At 36.4% G+C, this 27,301-nt stretch overlaps 1 protein-coding gene across 1 annotated transcript in view; it reads left to right on the top strand.

The window, feature by feature from the left end:
• Positions 1-7,156: 7,156 nt before the first annotated feature.
• The window catches only part of LOC117319734 (discoidin domain-containing receptor 2-like), a 178,359-nt gene continuing 158,214 nt past the window's right edge, over positions 7,157-27,301 (top strand). Inside the window, 1 exon segment of the mRNA XM_033874490.1 lies at positions 7,157-7,700. Coding sequence (XP_033730381.1) covers positions 7,532-7,700 — 169 coding nt within the window. The 5' untranslated portion in view covers positions 7,157-7,531.

The raw sequence follows: 27,301 nt of genomic DNA, 5'->3' as shown, positions 1-27,301 counted from the left end.
TTTTCAAAATTATGGTTGCTATGGCAACTGGTCACTATAAACAGGTTTTCTGATAAGAACCATAACTTTAAGATTGTCCGGACAACTCCTCCTAAACCGAAGGGCTGAATTTCAATGAAACTTCACACAAATATAGAGGACCATGTGTAGATGTGCATGCCACTTTCTTTTTTCAAAATTATGGTTGCTATGGCAACTGGTCACTATAAACAGGTTTTCTGATAAGAACCATAACTTTAAGATTGTCCGGACAACTCCTCCTAAACCGAAGGGCTGATTTCAATGAAACTTCACACAAATATAGAGGACCATGTGTAGATGTGCATGCCACTTTTTTTTTCAAAATTATGGTTGCTATGGCAACTGGTCACTATAAACAGGTTTTCTGATAAGAACCATAACTTTAAGATTGTCCGGACAACTCCTCCTAAACCGAAGGGCCTGATTTCAATGAAACTTCACACAAATATAGAGGACCATGTGTAGATGTGCATGCCACTTTTTTTTCAAAATTATGGTTGCTATGACAACTGGTCACTATTTTACTGGGTTATCTTAGTTAGCTTCTAATTAACAGTTCCAATTCACCATTGACTCGTGCAGATTGCGGGGGTATTAGTCAGCCATCCTGGCGACAGTTCTAGTTTTTGATAGTTGATGACGAGACAGTTACTCATTAGTTTTTGATAGCTGATGTAGCCTTACCTGGATCATCTACTCGTTAAAGGTGTATTTGTACTATGTGTTTTTCTTTACCTGTGTGTGGCTCACAGATGTATAAGAAAATATCATTTATTGATAAGTAGTAATTAATGATATAGTAAACCTGTAAGATCTGATGTTTTTCCAACTGTATAGATCAATACCAGGTGTACTCCTAAGAAATCTCGTTAACAGCTACCTGTGCTTTATAGATATTGGGCCTATTGTAAGTAAACTGGTAATTGACAGATAATTAGGTTGTATATTACAGGGAAATGGATATGTTAGCTATAAATTATCAGCATTTCTTATAAGTTGTCTATTGGGGTTGTGGGTTGTTGGGTGCTAAAATTGTATATACATGTATAAGTCAATCTGGTTAAGGTAGATAGAATATCATGTATGGAAATTGAGATCCCTCTTTAATAGAATTATTATAAAATTTTAAAGGGTATGGTCGATGAACCTGTTGATGAACCTGTTGATAAATCTGTCAGGGGAAACATGCATGATAAATGTTATATCTTTAAATTTTGTTTTCATTTCTCCACACTTTTCGTTGCAAACATCTCTAGAGAAGGATATATTATAAGTTGGTGTGCGCGGGATTCAGCATATATAAGTTAGTGTGGGAAGACATTTTATTTTTGTGCTCACTGTCCCTCCGTCTCTGTCAACTTTGATTGATCATACCGATATTTGGTAGCCATTCGAGTGAATGATCAGAGAGTGCTCAGGATCTGTTTATGATAATAACACCAACATTTTGGATTCACTGCAATGCTTTTTGTTACCTGACTCTCTCTTAATGTAAATTAAGTATTTTTGACTGTTTCCCAGCAAATTGCTAGAAAATCACAACAAATGTTACTGCAACAGTCAATATTTTTGACTGTTGACTTGCGAGGAACATCCAGATGTGCCCAAACATTCAAATGATAATGATGAAGTGTTTTTCTGATCATGACTTGTAAACAGTAGCCCTAGAAATGCCTAATGATGGCTACTGATTTTAGGTCAGAAAGGTTTGATGAAATCTCTGACCAGGGTTTGAAAATGTATCAAAGTGGAATTAATCAGTCTATTTTAGGAATTTTTACGCAAAGGTCAACCTAATAGAAATAGCCTATATCTGAATCTTGTGGATTATTCAGGTAACAAAACAGGCCACATGCCGAGGGAAGCAGTTCTTCGGGATGGTCCCAACACCGAGGGGAGAGAGTTTTGACTGTTGACTGAAAAGGCATGAAACAAACTGTATACTGTTTTTTCTGGGTCTTTCATGATCATATTTGGTCCACTGGCTGCTTGTGTGAAGGGGTCACATGTGTCTGTTGGAACAAAATAAAGCCCCTTGCATTTTTTTCTCATAGACAATTTATATCCTAATGATACTGAATGTATATGATGTCATCCACAACGGCATTTCATAGCAAGCAACCTGAGTAATAGAACATATATATTATGAGTCTAATATTGATATCATTGTATTCCACTTTTTGTTTCCTAACATAACAACAACTTACTTTGTACACATATCCCTGCATGTCTTATAGGAAGTGGAATGTGTAACCCCCGTCATGTGTAGTCCCCTGTTATGTGTAGTCCCCTGTTATGTGTAGACCCATGTTGTGTGTAGTCCACTGTCATGTGTAGCCCCTGTCATGTGTAGCCCCTGTTATATGTAGTCCCCTGTTATGTGTAGTCCCCTGTTATGTGAAGTCCCCTGTTGTGTGTAGTCCCCTGTCATGTGTAGTCTCCTGTTGTGTGTAGTCCCCTGTTGTGTGCAGTCCCATGTTAAATTTTTTGTGTGCAGTCCCCTGTTGTGTGTAGTCCCATATTGTGTGTGGATCCCTGTCATGTGTAGACCCCTGTTATGTGTAGTCCCCTGTTGTGTGTAGTCCCCTGTTGTGTGCAGTCCCCTGTTGTGTGTAGTCCCCTGTTGTGTGTAGTCCCCTGTCATGTGTAGACCCCTGTCATGTGTAGACCCGTCATGTGTAGTCCCCTGTCATGTGTAGTCCCCTATTGTGTGTAGTCCCCTGTTATGTGTAGTCCCATGTTATGTGTAGTCCCCTGTTGTGTGTAGTCCCCCTGTCATGTGCAGTCCCCTGTCATGTGTAGACCCCTATTGTTTGTAGTCCCATGTTATGTGTAGTCCCCTGTTGTGTGTAGTCCCATATTGTGTGTAGTCCCCTGTCATGTGTAGACCCCTGTCGTGTGTAGTCCCCTGTTATGTGTAGTCCCCTGTTATGTGTAGACCCATGTTGTGTGTAGTCCCCTGTTATGTGCAGTCCCCTGTTGTGTGTAGTCCCCTGTTGTGTGTAGTCCCATGTTGTGTGTAGTCCCCTGTTGTGTGTAGTCTCCTGTTGTGTGTAGTCTCCTGTTGTGTGTAGTCCCCTGTCATGTGTAGTCCCCTGTCATGTGTAGTCCCCTGTTGTGTGTAGTCCCATGTTGTGTGTAATCCCCTGTTGTGTGTAGTCCCCTGTTGTGTGTAGTCCCCTGGCATGTGTAGTCCCCTGTTGTGTGTAGTCCCATGTTGTTTGTAGTCCCTTGTTGTGTGTAGTCCCCTGTGTGTGTAGTCCCCTGCTGTGTGTAGTCACCTGTTGTGTGTAGTCCCCTGTTGTGTGTAGTCCCCTGTTGTGTGTAGTCCCATGTTGTGTGTTGTCCCCTGTTGTGTGTAGTATCCTGTTGTGTGTAGTCCCCTGTTGTGTGTAGTCACCTGTTGTGTGTAGTCCCCTGTTGTGTGTAGTCCCCTGTTGTGTGTAGACCCCTGTTGTGTGTAGTCCCATGTTGTGTGTAGTCCCCTGTTGTGTGTAGTCCCATGTTGTGTGCAGTCCCCTGTTGTGTGTAGTCCCCTATTGTGTGTAGTCCCCTGTTGTGTGTAGTCCCCTGTTGTGTGTAGTCCCCTGTTGTATGTAGTCACCTGTCGTGTGTAGTCCCCTGTCGTGTGTAGCCCGGTTATGTGTAGTCCCCTGTTGTGTGTAGACTCCTGTTGTGTGTAGTCTCCTGTTGTGTGTAGTCCCCTGTGGTGTGTAGTCCCCTGTTGTGTGCAGTCCCCTGTTGTGTGTAGTCCCCTGTCGTGTGTAGTCACCTGTTGTGTGTAGTCTCCTGTTGTGTGTAGTCCCATGTTGTGTGTAGTCCCCTGTCATGTGTAGTCCCCTGTTGTGTGTAGACCCCTGTCATGTGTAGACCCGTCATGTGTAGTCCCCTGTCATGTGTAGTCCCCTGTTGTGTGTAGTCCCCTGTTGTGTGTAGACCCCTGTCATGTGTAGACCCGTCATGTGTAGTCCCCTGTCATGTGTAGTCCCCTGTTGTGTGTAGTCCCATGTTGTGTGTAGTCCCCTGTCATGTGTAGTCCCCTGTCGTGTGTAGTCCCCTGTCGTGTGTAGCCCGGTTATGTGTAGTCCCCTGTTGTGTGTAGACTCCTGTTGTGTGTAGTCTCCTGTTGTGTGTAGTCTCCTGTTGTGTGTAGTCCCCTGTGGTGTGTAGTCCCCTGTTGTGTGCAGTCCCCTGTTGTGTGTAGTCCCCTGTCGTGTGTAGTCACCTGTTGTGTGTAGTCTCCTGTTGTGTGTAGTCTCCTGTTGTGTGTAGTCACCTGTTGTGTGCAGTCCCCTGTTGTGTGTAGTCCCCTGTCGTGTGTAGTCACCTGTTGTGTGTAGACTCCTGTTGTGTGTAGTCTCCTGTTGTGTGTAGTCCCCTGTGGTGTGTAGTCCCCTGTTGTGTGTAGTCCCCTGTTGTGTGTAGTCACCTGTCATGTGTAGACCCCTGTCATGTGTAGACCCGTCATGTGTAGTCCCCTGTCATGTGTAGTCCCCTGTTGTGTGTAGTCCCCTGTCATGTGTAGTCCCCTGTTGTGTGTAGTCCCCCATTGTGTGTAGTCCCCTGTTGTGTGTAGTCCCCTGTTGTGTGCAGTCCCCTGTTGTGTGCAGTCCCCTGTTGTGTGTAGTCCTCTGTTGTGTGTAGTCCCCTGTTGTGTGTAGTCCCCTGTTGTGTGCAGTCCCCTGTTATGTGTAGTCCCCTGTTGTGTGTAGTCCCCTGTCGTGTGTAGTCCCCTGCTGTGTGTAGTCCCCTGTCATGTGTAGTCACCTGTCATGTGTAGTCACCTGTCATGTGTAGTCCCCTGTCATGTGTAGTCACCTGTCATGTGTAGTCCCCTGTCATGTGTAGTCCCCTGTCATGTGTAGTCCCCTGTCGTGTGTAGTCCCCTGTCGTGTGTAGTCCTCTGTTATGTGTAGTCTCCTGTCGTGTGTAGTCCCCTGTCGTGTGTAGTCCCATGTCGTGTGTAGTCCCATGTCGTGTGTAGTCCCCTGTTATGTGTAGTCCCCTGTTATGTGTAGTCCCCTGTCATGTGTAGTCCCATGTCGTGTGTAGTCCCCTGTCGTGTGTAGTCCCCTGTCATGTGTAGTCCCATGTTGTGTGTAGTCCCCTGTTGTGTGTAGTCCCCTGTCGTGTGTAGTCCCCTGTCGTGTGTAGTCCCCTGTCGTGTGTTGTCCCCTGTCGTGTGTAGTCCCCTGTTGTGTGTAGTCCCCTGTTGTGTGTAGTCCCCTGTTGTGTGCAGTCCCCTGTTGTGTGTAGTCTCCCCTGTTGTGTGTAGTCCCCTGTTGTGTGTAGACCCATGTTATGTGTAGTCCCCTGTTGTGTGTAGTCCCCTGTCGTGTGTAGTCCCCTGTCGTGTGTAGTCCCCTGTCGTGTGTAGTCCCCTGTCGTGTGTAGTCCCCTGTTGTGTGCAGTCCCCTGTTGTGTGTAGTCCCCTGTTGTGTGTAGACCCATGTTATGTGTAGTCCCCTGTTGTGTGTAGTCCCCTGTTGTCTATACCCTCCTTAGGCTACATTTACAGTAATTACTAGCCCACCTTATTAAAGTTTATTTGATGTGATGAGTCATCTAATTATGAACAATTAATGAGTAATATTCCTGGTCTTTATCATTATTCAGATGAGAACTGTCATTTAATTTCTTTCTCTGTATCTATTTATTGACTTAAATTTATATTATTTATCATTTCCTGTGTTACCTGTCTATGTGTTACCTGTCCTTGTGTTACCTGTCCATGTGTTACCTGTCTATGTGTTACCTGTCCTTGTGTTACCTGTCCTTGTGTTACCTGTGCTTCTGTTACCTGTCTGTGTGTTACCTGTCTATGTGTTACCTGTCTATGTGTTACCTGTCTATGTGTTACCTGTCCTTGTGTTACCTGTCTATGTGTTACCTGTCTATGTGTTACCTGTCCTTGTGTTACCTGTCTATGTGTTACCTGTCCTTGTGTTACCTGTCCTTGTGTTACCTGTCTATGTGTTACCTGTCTATGTGTTACCTGTCTATGTGTTACCTGTCTGTGTGTTACCTGTCCTTGTGTTACCTGTCCTTGTGTTACCTGTCCTTGTGTTACCTGTCCTTGTGTTACCTGTCTATGTGTTACCTGTCCTTGTGTTACCTGTCCTTGTGTTACCTGTCTATATGTTACCTGTATATGTGTTACCTGTCCATGTGTTACCTGTCCTTGTGTTACCTGTCTATGTGTTACCTGTCTATGTGTTACCTGTCTATGTGTTACCTGTCTATATGTTACCTGTCTATGTGTTACCTGTCCTTGTGTTACCTGTGCTTCTGTTACCTGTAACCGACATGTTAGTACTGATAGTCAGTGTAACTAGTCAGTATATCATTATAAGTAAATAAATACCCAGATGTCTATCAGTACACAACAATACAATACATTGGATTGAAGCTTTATCATTTTTTACCCCACTGTTTAAATTTTTTCTCTCCATTACTCTTAATAATGTTCATTACTTAAAACTGATTAAAGAAGTTGACCTGAGTAGAGAGAGTAATTTTACATACCTGCCGACCCCTCGCCACTAATTATACTAATGTGTTTATATACTACATATGGGAAATGGATGATGAATGATTTGTTTGTTTAGTCCATATATGGTGACCCAGAGACAAGATTTGTATTACAAATGATAACTACAGATAAAGTTGTATCTTTACTGTGAAGGTAAACAAAAATGTAACACCTGAATTTGTTTGTTTGATTTTCTACATGTAAATAACAGATTATTGCATTATTACTGTTGATGTACTAGAAGCTGGAAACAGAGTATGTTTTAATGAACAGGTAGGTATACACAGAAGTGTGACTGATATGTCTGTATCTGTGATCAGTACTGTAAATACCTGCTGTTACTTGTACCTGTTAATTAGTACTGAGTACCACAGCATCATCACTTGTCGTTAACAGGTAAAGTTTAGCCAGGCTGTGTATAACAGTAAATGATTATAATGAAAGGCCAGTCTATCTCCCCCAGGTGAGGCCAGACCTACCGTTCCAGTGTGTGCTTGTAGCCAGCTATGGAGTGGAACCTACAGCAGACAGCCTATCACCCCTACAACAAACAGTGTACCAGGCCAGCCAGTCATAATGCAGAGTAGGCCAGTGTAGCTATTGTTGATATTCAGAAGCCCAATAGAAGTTGGTGTGTGAGGAGGACAGTGTATAGAGCCTATACACATGTGTACTACCACCACGGATGGATCTAAATACTCCGGATAAACCTACCATTAGTATGGAAATACTGTCATTTTTTATTCATTTACAGTGAAAGGAATTTTTCTACTGGGTTTTTTGGTGTGACAAATATTTCTTTACATTTTTAATTTGTTTTGATAATACGATGGATGGATTGATTTACTAAAGCTACACACTGATGCTGGAGGTTTAATCTAATCATCATCTTCAGCTTTTAATTTTTTTTTTTTCGTTTACTCCTAATCACCTGGAGATGATTAGATGATTATCTGTGGATGATCGTCGTGAGAGACGATGTTGTTCCGACGAGTCGATAACAGAATGGAGGTTGTACATACACGTACTAAAACAAAACCATTGGAATTTGGTTGTTTCTCTAATTTGTGGCGAAATGCTAAGTTAGTAATAATTCTGTGGATTTTGACTGTGGACTTTTACCAGGAAGTGGGAGCCTTGGATTTAGGTAAGTGTTGTTGTGTTGTGGTACTTTTGGGGTAGTGGAGGATGGCTGCTTCATCTTGTAGTATTGACTCAAAGATAGGCCTCAGTGATCACGGAAATCACCTCTCTCACAATCTTATACACTGTTCCTGATTCTCTATACCACTAATAATTTTGTTACTGGCGAAGAATCACTCTCTCCGTTATCCATTTGTTCCGAAAAGGATTCATTACAGACTCCCCAACATAATTCTTTTTATTTCTTTTTCTCCCTCCAATAGTATTTAGGAACAGAAGCCTGGGAACGTCTCGGTTTCGGCATGTGGATCTGTTTATGTGAATGTAAAAGTGTTACAGAGCTCAAAACATAATATATGATATACACTTCTGTTTATAATCGAGAGGAATAAAACCGCGTAATGGCTAGCACACGTCCCGATCAGTGTGTGGAATTATTCTTGTTTACGTAGACATATATCTCTATATACCACAGGTTTAAAATTAAAAGTTGTATCAGGATAAAAAAATTATTGATTTCTAGCTATATAAATCTAAATAGAGACATTTCTATTGTTATAACAAAGTTTTTTGATGATTGGAAGCAATGGGTACATATTATGAATTAGAACATTTCTTTACAGTAATTTGTCATTTTAATGTCCTGTTGTTTCAAATTTCACACCTGCCTATAAATAATATTTAAGAATTAATTTCTTTATTTAAAGCTATACTGTAGAAAGCTTTAGGTATTAATAATGACATAGGTTCAAAGATGAAAAGGTGTCATTCCTTTACGTTACTGTTCACCAACAAACACACGTCTGAAGGCTTACTAGAGCCATTGTATTGTAACCCCATAAATTACTCAAGTTTGTAACCCGATTCCTTATAGTTCTCAAGTTTACCTGTTCTCAAAGCTGTCATTGTTTCTCCTGCTGACAAAAAACAATCTTACATCTTGTAGCCCTACCTACTGATATCTCTATAATGAGACATTAAAATCATACACCAAGCGAATTCCTATTTTTGGACCGTTTCTGTTCTATCAATTGATGTTATGGTTGTAACAGTTGTATTTTTAGTACATATCAATATTGTAATGGACAAATGTGAATTTTATTTAAATTTTTTGAAAAAATCAATATGAACAATTTTTGTTTAGGTTAAGGAAGTAAGCCCTCTATATGCTAATTTATTGAATTTCAAATTCATTATTTTGCACATGTTGAACAGATGGTGTTTTTTTTCTACAAGAGAAAGGTATTTTTAAAATATTTGTAACTTTGTATATACTTATGGTGTTTCTTCAGGCATTTGAAATATTTCTGTTGATACTGTACAGTAGTATAATGTACTTATATGAAGTTTGTAGATTGTTTTACCATTGCATAGTACAATACACCGCTGTAGGGCAGCAAAATGGTTCAGTGATGTAAGGAAACAAAACAGCCAGTATATTTAATACATTCCTATAAAAAATATTCTACACAATAAAAGGTCCATAAAATCCTTCTGATGCATATCTAAGCAGATCCACAATTTCTGGGATAAAGTAAGTCATTATGACTGAATATATAACGAAATATATGTCACACAACGTCATTTCTGTTAAATAGTTTTGTTCCTCCTCAATAAATAAATTTAAGAATATACAAAGGTCTATCCTGGACAGATATTTCTGGGCGCCAGTCAAATTATTGAATCTCGTGAATATATTATGATTATTGACTCGATCGCTACAGTCTGAAGGAATGTGTCGATACTTGCTTGAAATGAGCACTAAAATATCTATTTTCTTTTTGAATAGAAATAATTTTCTAGATTTTGTATTGGCTATCTTCGAAGACACTTCATGAAATAAAATTTTACATAATCTATTAAAAACAACTAATTTATAATTTACTGTATTTTATCTTTGATCTGCGGTAACATAGCCTGGAGAAGTTTTGAATTTGTTAATACGTTTTGAGTAAAGCCAGCTCCTGTGTGAAGTAATTAGGAGTTATATGGTCTCATGGTCTCCCTATAACGGTCCAGTAACTGGTCAGATTGTGTAAGGCTGATGACCCTCTAATGATAACTGTTAGTGTGTGGTATGGTTAGCCTGGAGGTGGAACCCTACACCTGTATCTGTGTTAATGACTGGTCAATGGTCACTCCTCTAATCATCTTCTTGTCAGGTGTGCTTTCATCCCCTGGAGCTCAGACACATATCAGAGATTACAGACCATTGGTGTTTTTCCTTCCTTTTTTTTCTGACATTATTAAAATCAATTTTATGGTACCGGAGATTATTTTTTTAAAGGAAAATGAAAGTATTAAAATTTAAATACTGCTATTCAAGCAATTCTAATTTATTTGTGAACTGTTGAAATCATTTGATTGTGTATAGAAAAATCAATCCTGGTAAAACCATTGACAAAACGATTTAGCAATTCAGGATGATAAGTAACACTATTCTAATTTAATTATAACAAAGTTAGTTCTAAATTATCTTTCTTAGATTATAATGATATTTAATTCTTTACACATTGATGATAGATATTTGTTAGAGAAAATCGTCAAGCTTTACTGGTGATACACCATTATTGTGGTCAATTAGACATGGAATTGTTATATAAATATTTATATATATAGATCTCTTTAATTCTCTGTCCTTTTACAGTGAGATTTAGATTGTCTGTGTGTTATATATACTCAGATAGTTTAGATAATCCAGGATTTGGGAACCCTTGATGTAAAATCTTACATAAATCTCAAGTGGCTGTTGTCCCCAGTCCTGGTCAGAGTGACCAGTCCTCTCCTTACTAAGTTATGTCAGGAGTAGACGTGATGATCACTGGTCAATCCTTAGGCAAACTGACCAGGGTGTTAGGACTCCGATTCTAGCCATTGTCCACTCTAGCTCTGTTTGTCCAGCCACTTTGGCCACTCAGTATTCCACAATGTAGTGACCGGCCAGTCATAATTACTCTTATTGGCCTTAATCATGTCCATTGACCTAGCAGAACTGACCAGGTGATTTTAAAGTTTCTATCAATACTCTTGCATAAGTTTTCTCTGACAGGCACGGGTCAATTATAGTTGACCGCAGTAAATCCATATGAATTAAATAATAGCTAATTGGATGTGAACTGTGATAAGCATTTCTAAATTTATATTGATTGACATAAATCCATTTGAATGCCAGTGTCATGAACTCTTGGTTTTACATCGTAAAATTTTAAGTTCATTTGAATTTCTTTGATAAGAATATTTCATGATATAAATCAAGCTGGTATAATGAGTTAATAGTTATAATTATGAATTTTTCTGAGTACATCATTGTTGATAAAGAGAGGTTCTTTATAAAAAAATATATATAAATGTAAATTTATCTGAAAGTATGTTATGATATGAAACCAGTTATAAGAATATTTATCTTTAGATGACACAGAAGTTATATATTTTTGAAAAAATGGAAAAAAAAAAAAATAAATATGAAAAAAGAAAAATCCAGAATTGAGGAAAAGAAAATATTTTCTGTGTCCTCTTCTGTTGAAATTTTCAGTTGGTACCCCAGAGTTGGCCGAAGGAAACTTCTGTAATATACATACATGCTATTGGAATAAGGTTAGTCTCTTGTGTGAAAGAAACAGACATCAACTTTTTAGCAATGATGGATTTTCACCAGAAATCTTGTAACATATCTTCCATAAAACTTAGAATAATATATATAGATCGATTGTTCTGCCCGAGGTACCAATGATGTTGATCTGCAGACAGTTTTTTGTCTCCAGGATTTCTCCCATAACACATAGCCTTGAATTGTCTTGGTGGATATTGTAGTAGTATAATGTTGTCATTAGAGTGATTGGAGCTTTGAGAGGCCTTAATTAACCTGTCCGTGCTAATTTAGGTTTTCCATTATTGATGACTGTGTAGGTACAGGACAAAAACAGACTACAGGTACGCTGACGGCATTAGAAATTTGATGGAACACTTGGCATTAGTCTTGTTTCATTCGACGCCTACATCAGTGGAATTATCCCTTCAGTAAAACACCTGGGGGGGTGTTCATTTATTTCTGTAGCAGAAATTTACATGTTCTCCTTTTTTTAAGTGAACCAGATTTCCAGATTAAGTGAATAAGGATAATAAAATCCAGGTTTATTTACTACACATTTTGTTTACTGTTCGTTGACTACATTGATTACCATTATCGTGGTTTAGGCTGTTTCCTTGGACATTTGATGATGGTTTGCTAATTATAAAAATGTTTTAAGTCTAGCTGTGATGGTAGTAAATAAAGTGTTTTATTCATAACAAATAGAATGAGAAAACATGGGTTATATCAGGAAATTAATTTACTTGCAAGTATTTTTCATAAATTAAGTTAAATATAAAATATTTGAAAAACTTACATTCATTAATAAAAACAGAACATTTATCAAGCATAATTTTATGGAATTTCTTAATGTTTTTTTCTTCTTTTCTTTAATTCCAAAATAAAATAATATAATTAAGTAAGGTTTTTGAAATAATTAAAGATAACTTGAATAATTTTAAGACCACAATATTTTCTAAATTAATCCTCAGACATTTGACATTCTCTTTTTAGTAAAAATTTGTAAATGGAATTGTAGATGTCAGAAATGATTGAAATTACTAGAGAAATTAGTTACTAATCAGGCCTGTACTTGAGAAGTGTATAATAGTTTATTCCAGGCCTAGGTATGCACCATGGGACTTAATATTTATAGATCACTTTACCCCCTCCGGAGAATAGATTTGATTCCCCATGAATTACATAAGAGGAGATGAGATTTAAGTGGGCAGTAATCCTCTACACATGTGTGTTTCTGTTGGGTGCTGTTAGTGAGTAGTGTTCAGCCAGGTGTCTACACACATGAAAAATCTGGGAGAGGAAATTTGCTGGTTTTTATCTAAAATGTAGGGTCATTAACATTATAAACTGTTGAAAATGCTGTGTAAGTGCTGGATTAGCATCCTGTTCGGTATTATTCTGGAAAAATTCGGGAATTATCCGGGAAAATGAACTTTTGTTGTGATTTGAACATCTTACTCTGAGGACTTGAACTCACCAATATGGCTGCACTGGACAATACAGGTATGTCTACATCCAAAGTTTTAGCAGAGTGTAGGGAAACATTATTTAGTGAAACTGATGTCAGTACTGAAACCACAACAATGAAAAACACGATCAATTCTATTTTTGAAATGTTTACTGAAGTGAAATCAAGACTGTCTAAAATTGAGGAAAATACCAGCACTCTCGAGGAGATTAACACAAAACTCAGCAACCTAACTGTGAGGGTAGAAAGATCAGAAACAGATATCAGTTGTATGAAAAATAAGATAAGGGACATGGAAAGTGACATACAGGGTAACAGTGATATCATGGATCGGGTAAAGGCTGCAAATGATACAGTCGGCAGAAACGTTACAAACATGAAGAAAAGCATTGACAAATTGGAAAAAAATGAAAATGAAGTCCTAGATGAAGTTGATGAATTGCACGAAATGATAGAGGAAATGAAAGATAGGGCTACTGATGCACAGTGCAGGAGCATGAAGTATAATCTGATATTTTCAGGTATTCCAGAGAAAATTTGGGACCAAAATCAGAGTCTAGATGATGATGAAATAACATTGAAAAATTTCATTGAAAGTAAACTCAAAATTGTAAACGCCCATGACATTGCTATGGCCAACGTCCATAGAATCGGCCAACGCGACAGGCGTACCGGTACACGGCCAAGATCAATCATAGCAAAGTTTATTTACTACAAGGATTTACTGAGAGTCAAGCGGAGTGCTAAAGAACTAAAAGGGTCACATTTTGGTATAAACGAACAGTTTCCAAAGAAAATTGAAGACAAAAGGAAAATTTTATATCCGGTAGCGAAAGAAGCTAGGAAAAACGGGAAAAAAACTGTGTTGAACAGAGATCAGCTGTACATAGATGGTGTACTATATAAGGGCCCGGATGTTCAGCCCATGGCCAGTCAGCATACGCCCACTCAACAACCGCGCTCGAAACGTAGACGGGTGATTTCAAATCAGCATGAATAGGGACGCGCCGGAGGGCAAAATATAGACACTAGTTTGGTTTCAAACGAGCCGATTAATACATATGGTGGTGGTGGAAAAAGTAACTATAATGCATGTACAATACAAATACTGTCGTTAAATGTTTGTGGCTTAGTGAGAAAAGCTCAATATCCTGAGTTTCGTGAATTTGTAAATAGTTTTGATATTTTATGTCTCTGTGAATCCAAAACTGATGATTTAGATGTCATTGATTTGCCATGTTTTAAAACTGTAATGAAAAATAGGGCAAAGTTTAAAAAAGTGAAGTCGGGTGGTATAGTTATAGCATATAAATATGACTTGGAAGATTATGTCTATGAAGTACAAAGTGATAGTCAATACGTAAGCTGGTTTAGGTTAGATGGCGCGAAGTTACAAAGTGATGATGATTTTTTATTTGGAATGGTTTATGTCCCACCCGAGAATTCTACATACTGTATTGGTGATCCATATTTGGAAATTGAAACTGAATACTTGAGGTTATCAGCTAATTACAAAAATGTGTGTTTGTTAGGAGATTTTAATGCAAGAACTGCGAGCTCTGTAGATTTTATTGATTACAATGAAATAGACGATAGAGATCAATTAACAACTGAAATCCTAAATGAAGCTACATACATGAATGTATTTGAAAATTCCGGTTTTGCTAAGAACAGAAAAAGTCAGGACTTACACAAAAATAATTTTGGGAATCGACTATTGGATTTTTGTAAATATAATGACATTTTTATCTGTAATGGTAGAGTTGGTCGTGATAGAGATATAGGTAAGTGCACCTGTAAAAGTTCTAGCGTTGTCGATTATGTCATATGTTCCTCTGAGCTCCTAAAACGCATACGTGACTTTGATGTTTTAGATTTTAGCCCTCTTATGTCAGATGCACATTGTCCCCTAACTCTTACTATAGGTGGTATGGCCAATACAGTTACCAATGATAACATTAATACACATGATACAACAGATTATACTGAACGTATTAAAAACTGGGAGACTGAGAAAATCCAACATTTTATTGAGAATATAAACGATGACAAAATTCAGAATATTATTGATACAATTAACCAATGCAGTAATACGAACGACCTAGATGTCAATACACTTATGGCAGACTGTAGTGATGTGCTTGTAAGTGCTGCTAAGTCAACTTTTGGTATATACAAATATAACCATACTAATATATGTAAAAAGCCAAAATCAAATTCTAAACCCTGGTTTGACGGTGAATGTAAGGCGGCCAGGAAGTTATTCCGACGCCATAAAGGTATGTACAGACGTCACAAAAATGATTATTTCTTCAATAAATATAAAGAATCAGAAAAATCTTACAAACATACAATGGATAAAAGTATTAATAAATTCAGAAGAGACCTCCGTCGTAAGTTGAAAGATATGAAAAGTAGTAATGCACGGGATTACTGGAAACTACTTAAAAGTTCTAATAGTACACATAAAAACAAAAAAGGTAACATATCGATTGACACGCTTTTTAATTTCTTTAAAACCTTAAATGTTGGAGTAGATGATAACATGTTTGATAATAATGATATTGATATGGGTCCTGTAAATAATGTATTAAATAGTAATATAACCAGAGAGGAGGTGGAACATGCTATTAAGCTACTGAAAAACAATAAGGCTTGCTCGGATGATCTCATCATTAATGAATATATTAAATATTCGTCCTCTAAAATGATTGATCTCTATGTTATATTATTTGATGTTATTTTTAGCACAGGGAAAATCCCTGAAAGCTGGCTTCGAGGCTCTATTGTACCTATTTATAAAAATAAGGGTTCTCCCTCAGACCCTAAAAATTATAGGCCGATTACTATTGTAAGTTGCATCGGCAAACTATTCACAAGTATTTTAAATGCAAGACTATTAAAGTATTCCGACGAAGTTAATCTAATATGTGAAAACCAAGCTGGATTTCGCAAGAAGTATTCAACTATAGATAATATTTTTGTGCTGTATTCCCTAATTAGTCTTACTAATATGATGAAAAAGAAGCTGTACTGTATTTTCATTGATTTTGAAAAGGCCTTTGACAAAGTTTGGAGAAATGGTCTGTGGAACAAAATGTTGTTAAATCATATAAATGGCAAAATGTATACAATTATTTACAATATGTATCAAGGTATTAAATCTAACATATCATTTAATGGTCAGAATTCTGCATTCTTCGCATGCAATAATGGATTGAGGCAAGGGGAAAACTTGTCTCCTTTTTTATTTAGTTTATATTTGAATGACCTTGAGGAGTTTATGACTAGAAATAATGTTACCGGTTTACAGTGCCTGACAAACCAACTTGAAGTTGATTTACATATGTATATTAAACTATTTATTTTGTTGTATGCTGACGATACAATCTTATTTTCTGACACCCCAGAAGACCTGCAAATGCAGCTAAATGTTTTTAGTGAATATTGTAAAATATGGAGACTGAAAGTTAACAGTGAGAAAACAAAATGTATGATATTCAGTAAAGGTCGTCTAAATAACAGATTACAATTCAAATTTGATACTGAAGACATAGAAATTGTCCAAAGTTTTTCATACCTGGGCACTGTTTTTTCACGCACAGGTTCTTTTAATGAAGCTAAAAATTACAATGTTAAAAAAGCAACAATTGCTATGTATGATGTTTTAAAGAAAGGAAGGTTATATAACCTATCTGTTCAGTGTATATATGATCTGTATGATAAAATTGTAAAACCTATATTGTTATACGGATGTGAGATTTGGGGTTTTACAAATCTACAAGTCATTGAGAGAGCGCACTTAAAGTTTTGTAAGTTATTATTAGGGGTCAAACGAAGTACACCAACGTCTATGGTTTATGGTGAACTTGGAGCTTATCCTTTGAATATCTCAGTTAAGACGAGAATGTTGACCTATTGGTCTCAATTGATTAATTCAAAAGAAAACAAACTAAATGTAATAACTTATAAACTGTTATGTCTAAACCAATACCGTAATAATAATGTTCCCTATATACGTTATATACAACAATTATTAGATGAATGTGGTATTAGCTATGTGTGGAATATCCAGTATATCCAGGAATTAGATACTTCTTGGATAAAGTCATATGTAAAACAAACACTCCATGATCAGTTTATACAGCAGTGGGATAATGATGTATTTAATTCTTCTAAGTCTGGTTGTTACAGAATTTTTAAAAACAAATTTGGTTTTGAATGCTATCTAGACGTTCTTACAGATAAAGAAAGAAATACTTTTTGTAAGTTCAGAACTACAAATCATAGACTGATTATTGAAACTGGAAGGTGGAATAATATTGAACGCCACGAAAGAATATGTACTTTTTGTAATAGTCAACAAATAGGAGATGAATTCCATTATCTGCTAGAATGCCAGTCATTAGCTGCGCATAGAAAATTATATCTAAATAAATATTATTATACAAGGCCGAACATATTAAAATTTAGAGATCTTATGAACTCAAACCACGTAAATACATTGAAAAAACTCTGTAAATTCATTAGTATTATCTTTAGCAATGTGTCCTCCATAGCATGATGTTACACATCATGTTCATCTTGACTTGATCTTTTTTTTTTTTTTTTTTTTTTTTTTTTTTTTTTTTGTCGTTTTGTTGATTTGAAATTATATAAAATGGTATCATGCGTAACGATATGGTTAAATATCAGATGTTTTGATAAACTAATTGATACAGTCTGCGTGTGCATACTTTATACACTGGCTGAACAACTGTATATAACTTATGTATTGTGTAAATATGTTTTCTCTGTACTGTTATGTATGGTTAAAGAGAAATAAATTGAATTGAATTGAATTGAATTGAAAATAGGGAGTGGAGTGTGTCCTTGAGGACACCCTCCCCCTACACACCCCTCCCGGTCTCCCCTACACACCCCCTCCCCTACACACCCCCTCCCCCTACACACCCCCTCCCCTCCCTTAGCTGTCCCCTCCCAACCAAATTGGAGACAGATGACAGTAATCTGATACCACAGAACTCCCCCTAACTCTGTATAATATGAGAAATATCTACAAAGTGATATCACAAATCCTTCAATGATAATTAACCATGTTTTATTTCTAAGTGAAATGATCATAGACAAAGATTTCACTTTCAGAGTTTGTAAAAAAGAAATTGCTGAATTTTCATTATTTAATTGAAATGCAAATAAAATAAAACACATCCTTCAATGAGCTGAAAGATTTCTTGGAATTTATGATTAAGATTTGAATGAATCAGTTAAATGTTGGAGACCGTGTATTGTAGCAGCCTGTGGTGAGGGATGTGAGGTTGGGTGCTGACACTAGAACAGACAGGTATTAAATACAATGGGACATGGATGAGGAACACCTTTGTTCTTTGTGTGTACTGCTGCAGGCAGTGATTACATAGGACAGGCCTCTGTGGACACACCTTACCTGGAATACAGGTGAAGCAGTGTCGTTAGTATGTATGGTTACTGTGACAATGTCCAAAGGGCTAATACATAACTCTGGGATGTTATGTCATGGTATCTCTCATACCCACACCAGACCATCTCAGCCTACCTGTGATAATCTCCAGGTGAAAAACCTTACACCAGACCATCTCGGCCTACCTGTGATAATCTCCAGGTGAAAAACCTGTTAGTACCTGGTTATCTCATCAACTGACCATAGGTGTTCTAAGTATACATGTTATATCATCTGTAGCCCCAAGTTCTTCTGTGATCTACAGAAAGACTATACCTGGTTAGAATTTGTACAGGTAAGGAGAGTTGTAACCTGTGACAATGCACATATAGGTGTGATAAGAAGGAGTGTTATATCATCTATGTAGACCAGATATCTTTTATCCCCCAAGTTCTGGGGATGATCTGTTGAAATACCTAGACAAACCATGATAAACATCTCCCAGGTGAAAACTGCCTTGTTAATGGTTAGGTGACATTGATTATAGACATATTAGGGAATTTATAACATTCACACGACACCTGCAGGATTTTGTTGTAATCCACTGAAATTATTGAAATTTGCTACCTTGAAAATTACCATGTACATAAAAAATAAGGTGCCAGTGCATGGTACTTGTGAGATAAATCAAGTTGTCTCACTCGGGTCTAATAGCTTACCGGTATCCCCTCAGGGTTGTCTCCTCTTGTCGTAAACATTGAATCCCTGACAGTCCGACCAGCCCCCTAATCTGACCCCTTTAACTCTTGTGACAGGGGATACACTGTGTTGCCCTGGGAAGCGATAAACTCATTATAAATTCAAAAAATCCATTTTAAGGCTCACTTCAATCTGAGAAAATTCTGAATCCCTATTCAGAGGACCAGAAAACGTAGAAAATATCTGACTCCATTCTCAAGCAATAAAATCATGAAACGACCCAAGAGGGACCTCCTCGGCAGAAAAAATTGAGTTAGGATTCTGTGTAAAAATGGCTGCCAACATTTTGGGAGACAAAGGCATTGATGGTCTCTTGTATTGGAAGGAAACGTTACACAGCTTATCAAGTGTTACTGCGGATAATACTTGGGTTGTTGTCACGATGTCTGCTGTTGGTGAATTGTGAGGAGTATAGCTGTATAGTGGGGTAAACTGCAGAAGCAGTCATTAAATATTTGTTCGCAATAAAGACAATTCTGGTATATATACAAACTAGACTGAAATATCTGTACTGGATGAAGTCATAACATGTACAGGATTGACTTAAAAATATTTCACAAATCTGCACTTGATAAAAAAATTCTGACAGTCTTTTGTTGAAGTTTTATTTTAAGATCATATTACAACCTAATCATATTTCATCAGTTTAAGAATTTAAAAAAATGGCTGATATATACTAGTAAATTTTTTTTTTTTGAAGTATGTATGTAGCACAGGGTAGCTTATCACGGATGTATCTACCACAAGTTTCGTGACTCTAGTCAGATCTACACAGAGTGAGTTTCGGCTAAGGCACCATATAGATTTGTATCTCCACTCAATGTATTGTTAACTTTTATTATAGGAGAGTTGAAATATCAAATAAAGGCTCAGGAAGTGTGATTATTACAATCTTTATACATTTATATGTTATTCCATTAATTTCAGTAAGAAATATTAGACAAAATGGTTATGACATATTCCAGGGACCAGGGGAGGAAAATTAGATTTTCTTCAGAGAAATGTTCATATCAAATAATACATTTACCATTTTTTTTTTTTTAGAAATTTTACTTGTAAAGCTGGGCTTGAAATAAATTTTTGATATGAAAGATTGTTTGTAAAAAGCTGAATTTTACATACACAGTGTTATTATTGGTTTCCACTGTGTTTTAAACAAGCGGATAATTCTCATCTTATCAGGCCTATATTTAATGGCACTGGGCACTTCTAACAATGTGCCATGTTTGTTTACCTGGCCCAGACACTCGTGAAGTTGGCCCTTTGATAAGGTTGTGTAATGCCTAAGTGCATGGGGCTGTATTTATATATCGGATACATGGCTAATCCAGCGTAAACTAACGATAAATTTGAGATAAATTCAAGTCCTGTATGATGTATGCATTACAATGTCACTGAGGCCTTTTATTTTCAAAAATTTGATCATTATCTCGGTAATAAATCAGGAAAAACCTTGTCCTTATTATAAATGTCGTAATATCATATACATATGTCTTTATCTTTGGTCCACATGTATTTTTCTGACATTTTAAGGATTTATCAATACAACTCTTCAACTTTAAATTTCAAATTTAATTTATACTTTTTAGATAACATTTCCCATTCTATTGGGTTATGTTTGCATATATCAGACAGTCATTATCATAAACAAAGGAGTTAGCGTTTCCCTTCTGGCCCAAAGATTTGTTTGAATTAATGCAGATCCAGGAATGTTAACTGACCATTAAGCAGTGTGACTGGCTCAATACATGTGCCTGTTTTATTGAGGTACATGCTACGAAAGTAAACATCAATGTATTACAAAATATCATGATGGTAAAATAATACTTTGCTCAAGTCAAGATGGTAAAATAATACTTCGCTCAAGTCATGATCGTAAAATAATACTTTGCTCAAGTGAAGATGGTAAAATAATGTTTTGCTCAAGTCATGATCGTAAAATTATACTCATTGTTGCATAAAAGATTACATATGCCTTGGATATGATACAAAAATGATACTCTTCTCAAGTCTTATAAATATACCGTTATGGTAGGAAGCGGCTTTCCTCCTCAGGTTTTTGGTGTGATTGTAAAATAAATGAGCCTGTTATCAGTAGAAGATAAGGCTGTCTGGGTTCGGTATTTGATCAGTTGTTTTCCTCACCATCACTATAGACTTGTTCCATAAAGTCCCTATATATTCCCTACTGGTTCTCTCCCAGCCCTACAAGCTAATCTTTCTTAACTAAAAGAAACATAAGATTGGATTTTAGAAAGTGTAATATATGCAGAAGAACCTACATCTTATTCTCTAAGGATCGGTCCAGATGTATGACTTGAAAGCTATCGCCAAGAATGGAGGAAACACAAAATTGGGCTTCAGGTTTTAGTTGTGTTAGGATTGACTTTCTGTGAGAGTCGGCATAGCGACGGTATTGATTTACCCAGGATCTTGAGAAAATTGGGAAAATACTAGTTCCAAAACGCCAGAAGTAGTTGCTTTGAAGTATTTGGTGTTTCCACCGTAATAGGTTAAGATTCGGCAACACACTGTGAACATTGAGTATTAAATACAGTTGAGTATTGAAGTACATATCATGATGCATGTATTTAGAAGGAGCTATTATTAACACAAAGTTTTGTATTTTATGTAGAACATAAAAACGAGAGGGAATTTATTCCAGAACTATAAAAGAATTTTCATTATTGATTTTTAGAGCTCCAACATGTAAGCGTATTATATTTAAAAATCAGCTGCCAATAGGATGATGGGGACATAACAGTATTTTGAGAATCTGATGTGATATATATTTTCAGTATGAATTTAAAAAAAAAAAAAATTAGCATGTAAATTATATTTTTACATTTTTCCAGTGCAAGTCATGTTGAGAGATGTTTCTATTCATCAAATTTATATTGGTGTTCCCAGTGGTGAAAACATTCAGCAAAAAACAAATCTTTTATATATTTTGACAGCTGACACTATGTATGTATGTTTTGTGTGAAAATAGATCAATTGATATTTGTGTAAATTTTATTTCTAGTGATGCTCCTAGTTGGGAAAAATATGGACATTTTAAAAGTGTTTGGTCATGTCCAACATTATCTGTAAAATATAATGGTAGATGGATGACTCTCAAACTATTGATATAGCTAGCTATACCTGTCCAGCTTAACATAACTCATTAATGTACGTAAAAGGCAATGACCATAAAATATTGATAACACAGAAATAGTGTTAGATGGTCGATAAGGAGTCTATTGGGTAGGAAATCTGACAAAAGTCACAAAGCAAGGATAAAATGGGTTAGCCAAAGGATTGTGGATAAAACAAATTTGATAATAAAGTGTTGTTGGTAAATTGAAATAGGACAAGCCTTGGATTTAAAATGAGGTAGAATTTGTGAAGATCTGAAGAAGGGGAACTTAGGGTAAATCCAGCAAGCCTGCTGAAGAATGGGAGAATTGACGTGTATTGACTGCGAGAGTGTTTGGATCTTTGTATGAGTTATCAGAACAGCCATGAAGGGTTAGATAGAACTTAAGTCTCAATGTTATGTTATTTTGCTCAGCTTATCAGGAGAATTTCATTCAGCAAAATGGAAGGCCTGGCTAGGTAGAACTGTTACATTACTGTGTTAAATTAAAGTCAACAGTTACAATTGACACCATTTCATTGGAAACTCTTATCATGAATTTCACACCAAAGCAAATGGAGATCTGTAATATATAACACTGTCAATTCACCATGTTCATCTTATCAGGCAAGCTCGACATCACACAAATACAGATATTGTCAATACTCATTCCTTCCATGTTTTCTCCTTATCACCTGACCAAAGGGAGGCCCAATAAATCCATATCACCTAGCTAGCATTGTATCGATAGATACATATATCTTATCACGTATTTCACACCCAGTGTTCAAAGTCATCAATTTGTATATCAAAATGTTCACATGGATTGATAGTGATATATTAGGCAGACAAATATTTGAACTTCATACACAAAGTAACATGATTATCATTTGCTTCTTCTGATATCAGTTTTTTAGAGGTATAATGTGTCAATGATACATTTACTCTCAATAAGCTATCAACAAGGAATATGTTTGTGGGGTGATTTCGTGACAAGAGAAAATTTGGAATAGGAATAAAAACCTTAAATAGATAAAACTAACTATTTAAACTCATTATAAACGTAGGGCAATTTCAGTATAAAAGAAGAAAATAAAACCTGTTCATTTTGTTTTGAGTTTGAGCGTTCAGTTGTTTCCAATCTCAACCCACCCTAAACATTAACGCTACAGCTATTGTGGGGCTTATTTACATTCTCCCCGAGAAGTCAGGCGGTGGAGCCACCTACTCCTGCCGATTGCCAAGTAAACACTCCAGTGAGGAAATCAAATCTACTAAAGAAAATTAATATTGAATAGGACATGGTGTTTGGCATGACATGCACTGGTCTGTCTCTCTCCAAATCACGTAAACACACATCTTAGTCACGAACTTAAAGTATTTCTCAACTTAGATTTACGACTTGATTTCCACCCTGAAGTAATTCTTTAAGGTGATATTTGAAAAAAAGATAAAGGGAAAGAAAATAGTTTAGAATACTGTTTAAAATTGAAAACAGAATTTAAAAAATATTGATGAAGTATGCAGAATTTAAATGATTAAACTGATCATTTGTTATATCAATGTAGTTCAAGGCAAGTGTCTGCAGTTATTTTAACAGAAATGTACCAAAGAAAAAAAATGTTTAGAAACCAAGCTTGATTTATTCTTTTACACAGGTCAGACAGAAAATTCTGTGTAATGCCTTTGGATATTACAGCAAATAATGAAGGGTCTATAACAAAATGGACAGCAAAACACAAATTTCTAGTCTGCTGGAATCTCAGCTATTTGGTTTTATTGGTGAAAAGGCTTGCAATGATTCATTCATCTGGTTCACCTGCTCTCAACCAGTCATCAACTATGAAGACTCCATCTCCATCCATGTCAAGCTTCTGTGTGAATCAGGCTCTACTTGAACTCTGTCATGTTGGTGCTTGATATTCCTCACAGCTACTTCCTGCTCAGGACCAATTTTGTTCCTCTAAACACTGATATGAATATTAAAGAAGGATATCAGAGAACTGAATCAGGAAATATTTCCTGAATAACAGATTCATAATTAATAACAAGATATTGTTGATTGTTCAGTGCCAATAATACCAAACATTTTGGTATAGTAAATAAGTAATTTTTTTTCTTATTTATATAATGTCGAAGCAGAATTATTTTGTCAATAAATTTTATTGGGAAAAATGTGCAACAAGAAAACCGCTACAATGTTGCTTTAAACTTGAGAGTCCTTCAAATAAAAAGACAATTCACACAATAGCACAATACACCTGTGTTATATATTGTAACCATATGCCTTACTTTATCAGTAAATCAATTTGACACCTGTTTTGACTTTTCAATCTGATTTTATTGAACATTAAACTTTGAGTGAAGGCTAGATATTTTGCTGTTGGTCCAGAATAACACCTGTTTTGGGCAGTTGAACCCTGGTATAAACCTGCTGTATGATTGATAGGTTGGCTTGGGTAACCTTTAACCCTGCATTGGTCCAGGAATTGATTTTTCCATGGCCTGTCACAGCATGTGCTACATGATTTGAGTAAAGGTAGCAGTATAAATGACTGTCATTTCTGAGCTGTGGCCTCCTGCATGGAATCACCAATATTCACGTAATTGTCGTGTGTTATGTCAATAACTGTAGCAGAAAATAAGAGATTTTTGTTCTTCTTTATTAAAAACCTTCTGACCTCATGTTAGCAGTTAAACTGACTGAAGAGTACTGCATGCTAGAGAGCATGCTCTTTTGTGTTGATCTCTGCTGACTTGTTAGATATAAGTGTTTCTTTATCAAAGTTTAATACCTGTATGTGTTTAACCAAGAAAGTGTACGTTTTTTATATGAGATTTATTTAGATTTCATCTAAGACCTAAGAAAATTTCTAATAGGATCTATGCTGCATTTGATAAGATATAAATTGGAATTGGAAACATATCTAGGATTTAATCATTATACCATTAGGGATAATCATTGACAGTGATATGGATCTACTGAAATTACAACTCACAACATATGTAATCAATTTATGTGTCCTCGAAAATTGTATGGAATAGAGATGCAGTATGAGGGAACACATGTAGTCCAAACCATAAAACACAGCTGTACATAGACTTTTTTGATATTTCCTTAGGGACTGTCATATAGAGAAGCCCAACAACTAGGGATCAAACATACTGCTGATCAAGATCTGATATAGCTATCCTGGTTAGTCTGGTGCTTAAAAAGAGAACTTGGGTAGGGTGGGGACATGCTGGCACTGATATCAGTTATATTGGGCATCCTGTCAGCTATGGTATATAATTATATGCTATTAAAACAACTACGATACTACTTTCATGTTTTAGGGTTTTAATTCTCTGAGGATTTCAACTGACTTTTAAAGATTATTTCACTATTTAGGTTTGGTGAATGACTCTGAACTTGATGACTACAAATATTAGCCCAATTCTGTAGCATCCTTGATCAGGCCATACACTTAAGCTTGTGTAGATGTAGAAGTTGATGCTAGCACCATTTGGTATAACTTATGAGTTAATATGAGTTATCATATTATTCTACAGTAATTATAGCTTTCTTTAAGTATGGCAAATTTTACATAAAATCCAGAACAGCGACCTTTGCAGACCTTTGCAGTTTGTGCCTCCGGCTACGATCTTACTCGCTGTCTTTGATGTCTGTAAGATGATTATAACTAAAATCAGGAATGCCATGACGACCAAAGATGACAAAATCTGGAAGCCATGACAACTACAGAGAACAGCTATAAGGCTCTGTGTTGACTTTGAGTGTAAAAACCTCATTGGTGTTACATGGAGCCTGTTGTAGAATGATTCAATGTTCTTCGCTATAAAATATGGAGTTAATTTGCAAAGCTTGGATGCAAATATTTTGTCCGATAATATTCAGATTTGTTCTTTGTAAAACACTTTCTTTAAAGGATTTAGCATACTACTTGTACTAAAGAAGAAGCTAACCAGGCATGTCCGTGGAACACCGATTCCATTCTGTGGGAGATCCTACTATCTGTCTGAATGTACCACAGAGTCAGCAGAGCTTCCTTCTTCTTTGTTCTGGGATTGTGAGACATATTAATCAGAAATATTGATTTGTTAAAAGTGAAGAAAGAACACCATTGAGGCCTGCAAGGGGACATAACTCTATATTAAGTGAAATAGCTTTACATCTACATCTTTCTTAATGAACTATAATGTCATAATTATAAGTTATATTCATGTACTTAATAATTATACACGTCTAGCTTTTTGCACATTAGGTAACATTTAATTAAACAAGTTTTTGAGAAATGCAGCTTGATAATATTTTACGATATTTAAGTGGTGCTCTTGAATTTTTAAAAGTTTAATTTTAAATCTGTTTGAATATATATAGTTTGATTTCCTGAGTACATCTGTACTTGATTGACAAGTTTTGGATATTAGATATTTTTTAATCAGATATTTTTTAATCAGATATTTTTTAATCAGATATTTCAGCTTCCCAAAATTCCCCATTAAAGACATCCATATGGGACTTTCCCACAGTAAATACTAGAAGAACAAGAGGGGCATTTTTCACAAGGAGACTTGTTGACAATAATTATAACTTCTGTGAACTGTGTTCAGTGGTTATCTAGAGGTCGGCCATGTTTTATTACAGAATGGAGACAGGGTTTCTACTTTTTGTTTACACTCCTTGACAGGGTTATGAGGATACTTCCTCTGCTTTGATCTGGACTGATCTCGGGGAAGCTGGAAGAGCCAGCTGCTCAAAATGAGGCTGGTGATGATAGAGACATCATAGTACAGCACCAGCCTGACCAGGCCACTCAAGGACTATAATGATATACTGACCAATTGATATAAACTGACCATCTTACACTGACCACAAGACTACATGGAGGGTTTATAATGATATACTGCCGTTTCCTATAAACTGACCATCATTTAATTTATGCTGGTCCGTGCTGAGATAAAAGTAAAGCTCATTAATAACCCTGTGATCTAGAGAAGTCTGACCACATGAATGTATAGATGAGTGATGGGCCACTACTTATACTCCATACTCCAGCTGGTTAGCAGCAGATGTGATTATTAATTAATTGTTTATGCATGAGAGGATCAGTTGATTATCACTTCATAATTGATGATATGATAGATGATGTTAATTACCGGCTATTGTCCACTGTTGGTGTATAAATTCTGGGGTAGCTTTCCTAAGGAGATTCTAATGGTTATTTATTCACATACATTAAGCTTGTGTC

This window comes from Pecten maximus, chromosome 2 (genome assembly GCF_902652985.1).
Source record: "Pecten maximus chromosome 2, xPecMax1.1, whole genome shotgun sequence".
Classification (NCBI taxonomy): Eukaryota; Metazoa; Mollusca; class Bivalvia; order Pectinida; family Pectinidae; genus Pecten; species Pecten maximus.
The sequence above is the reverse complement of the archived record's forward strand: the minus strand, read 5'-3'. Positions and strand labels throughout refer to the sequence as shown.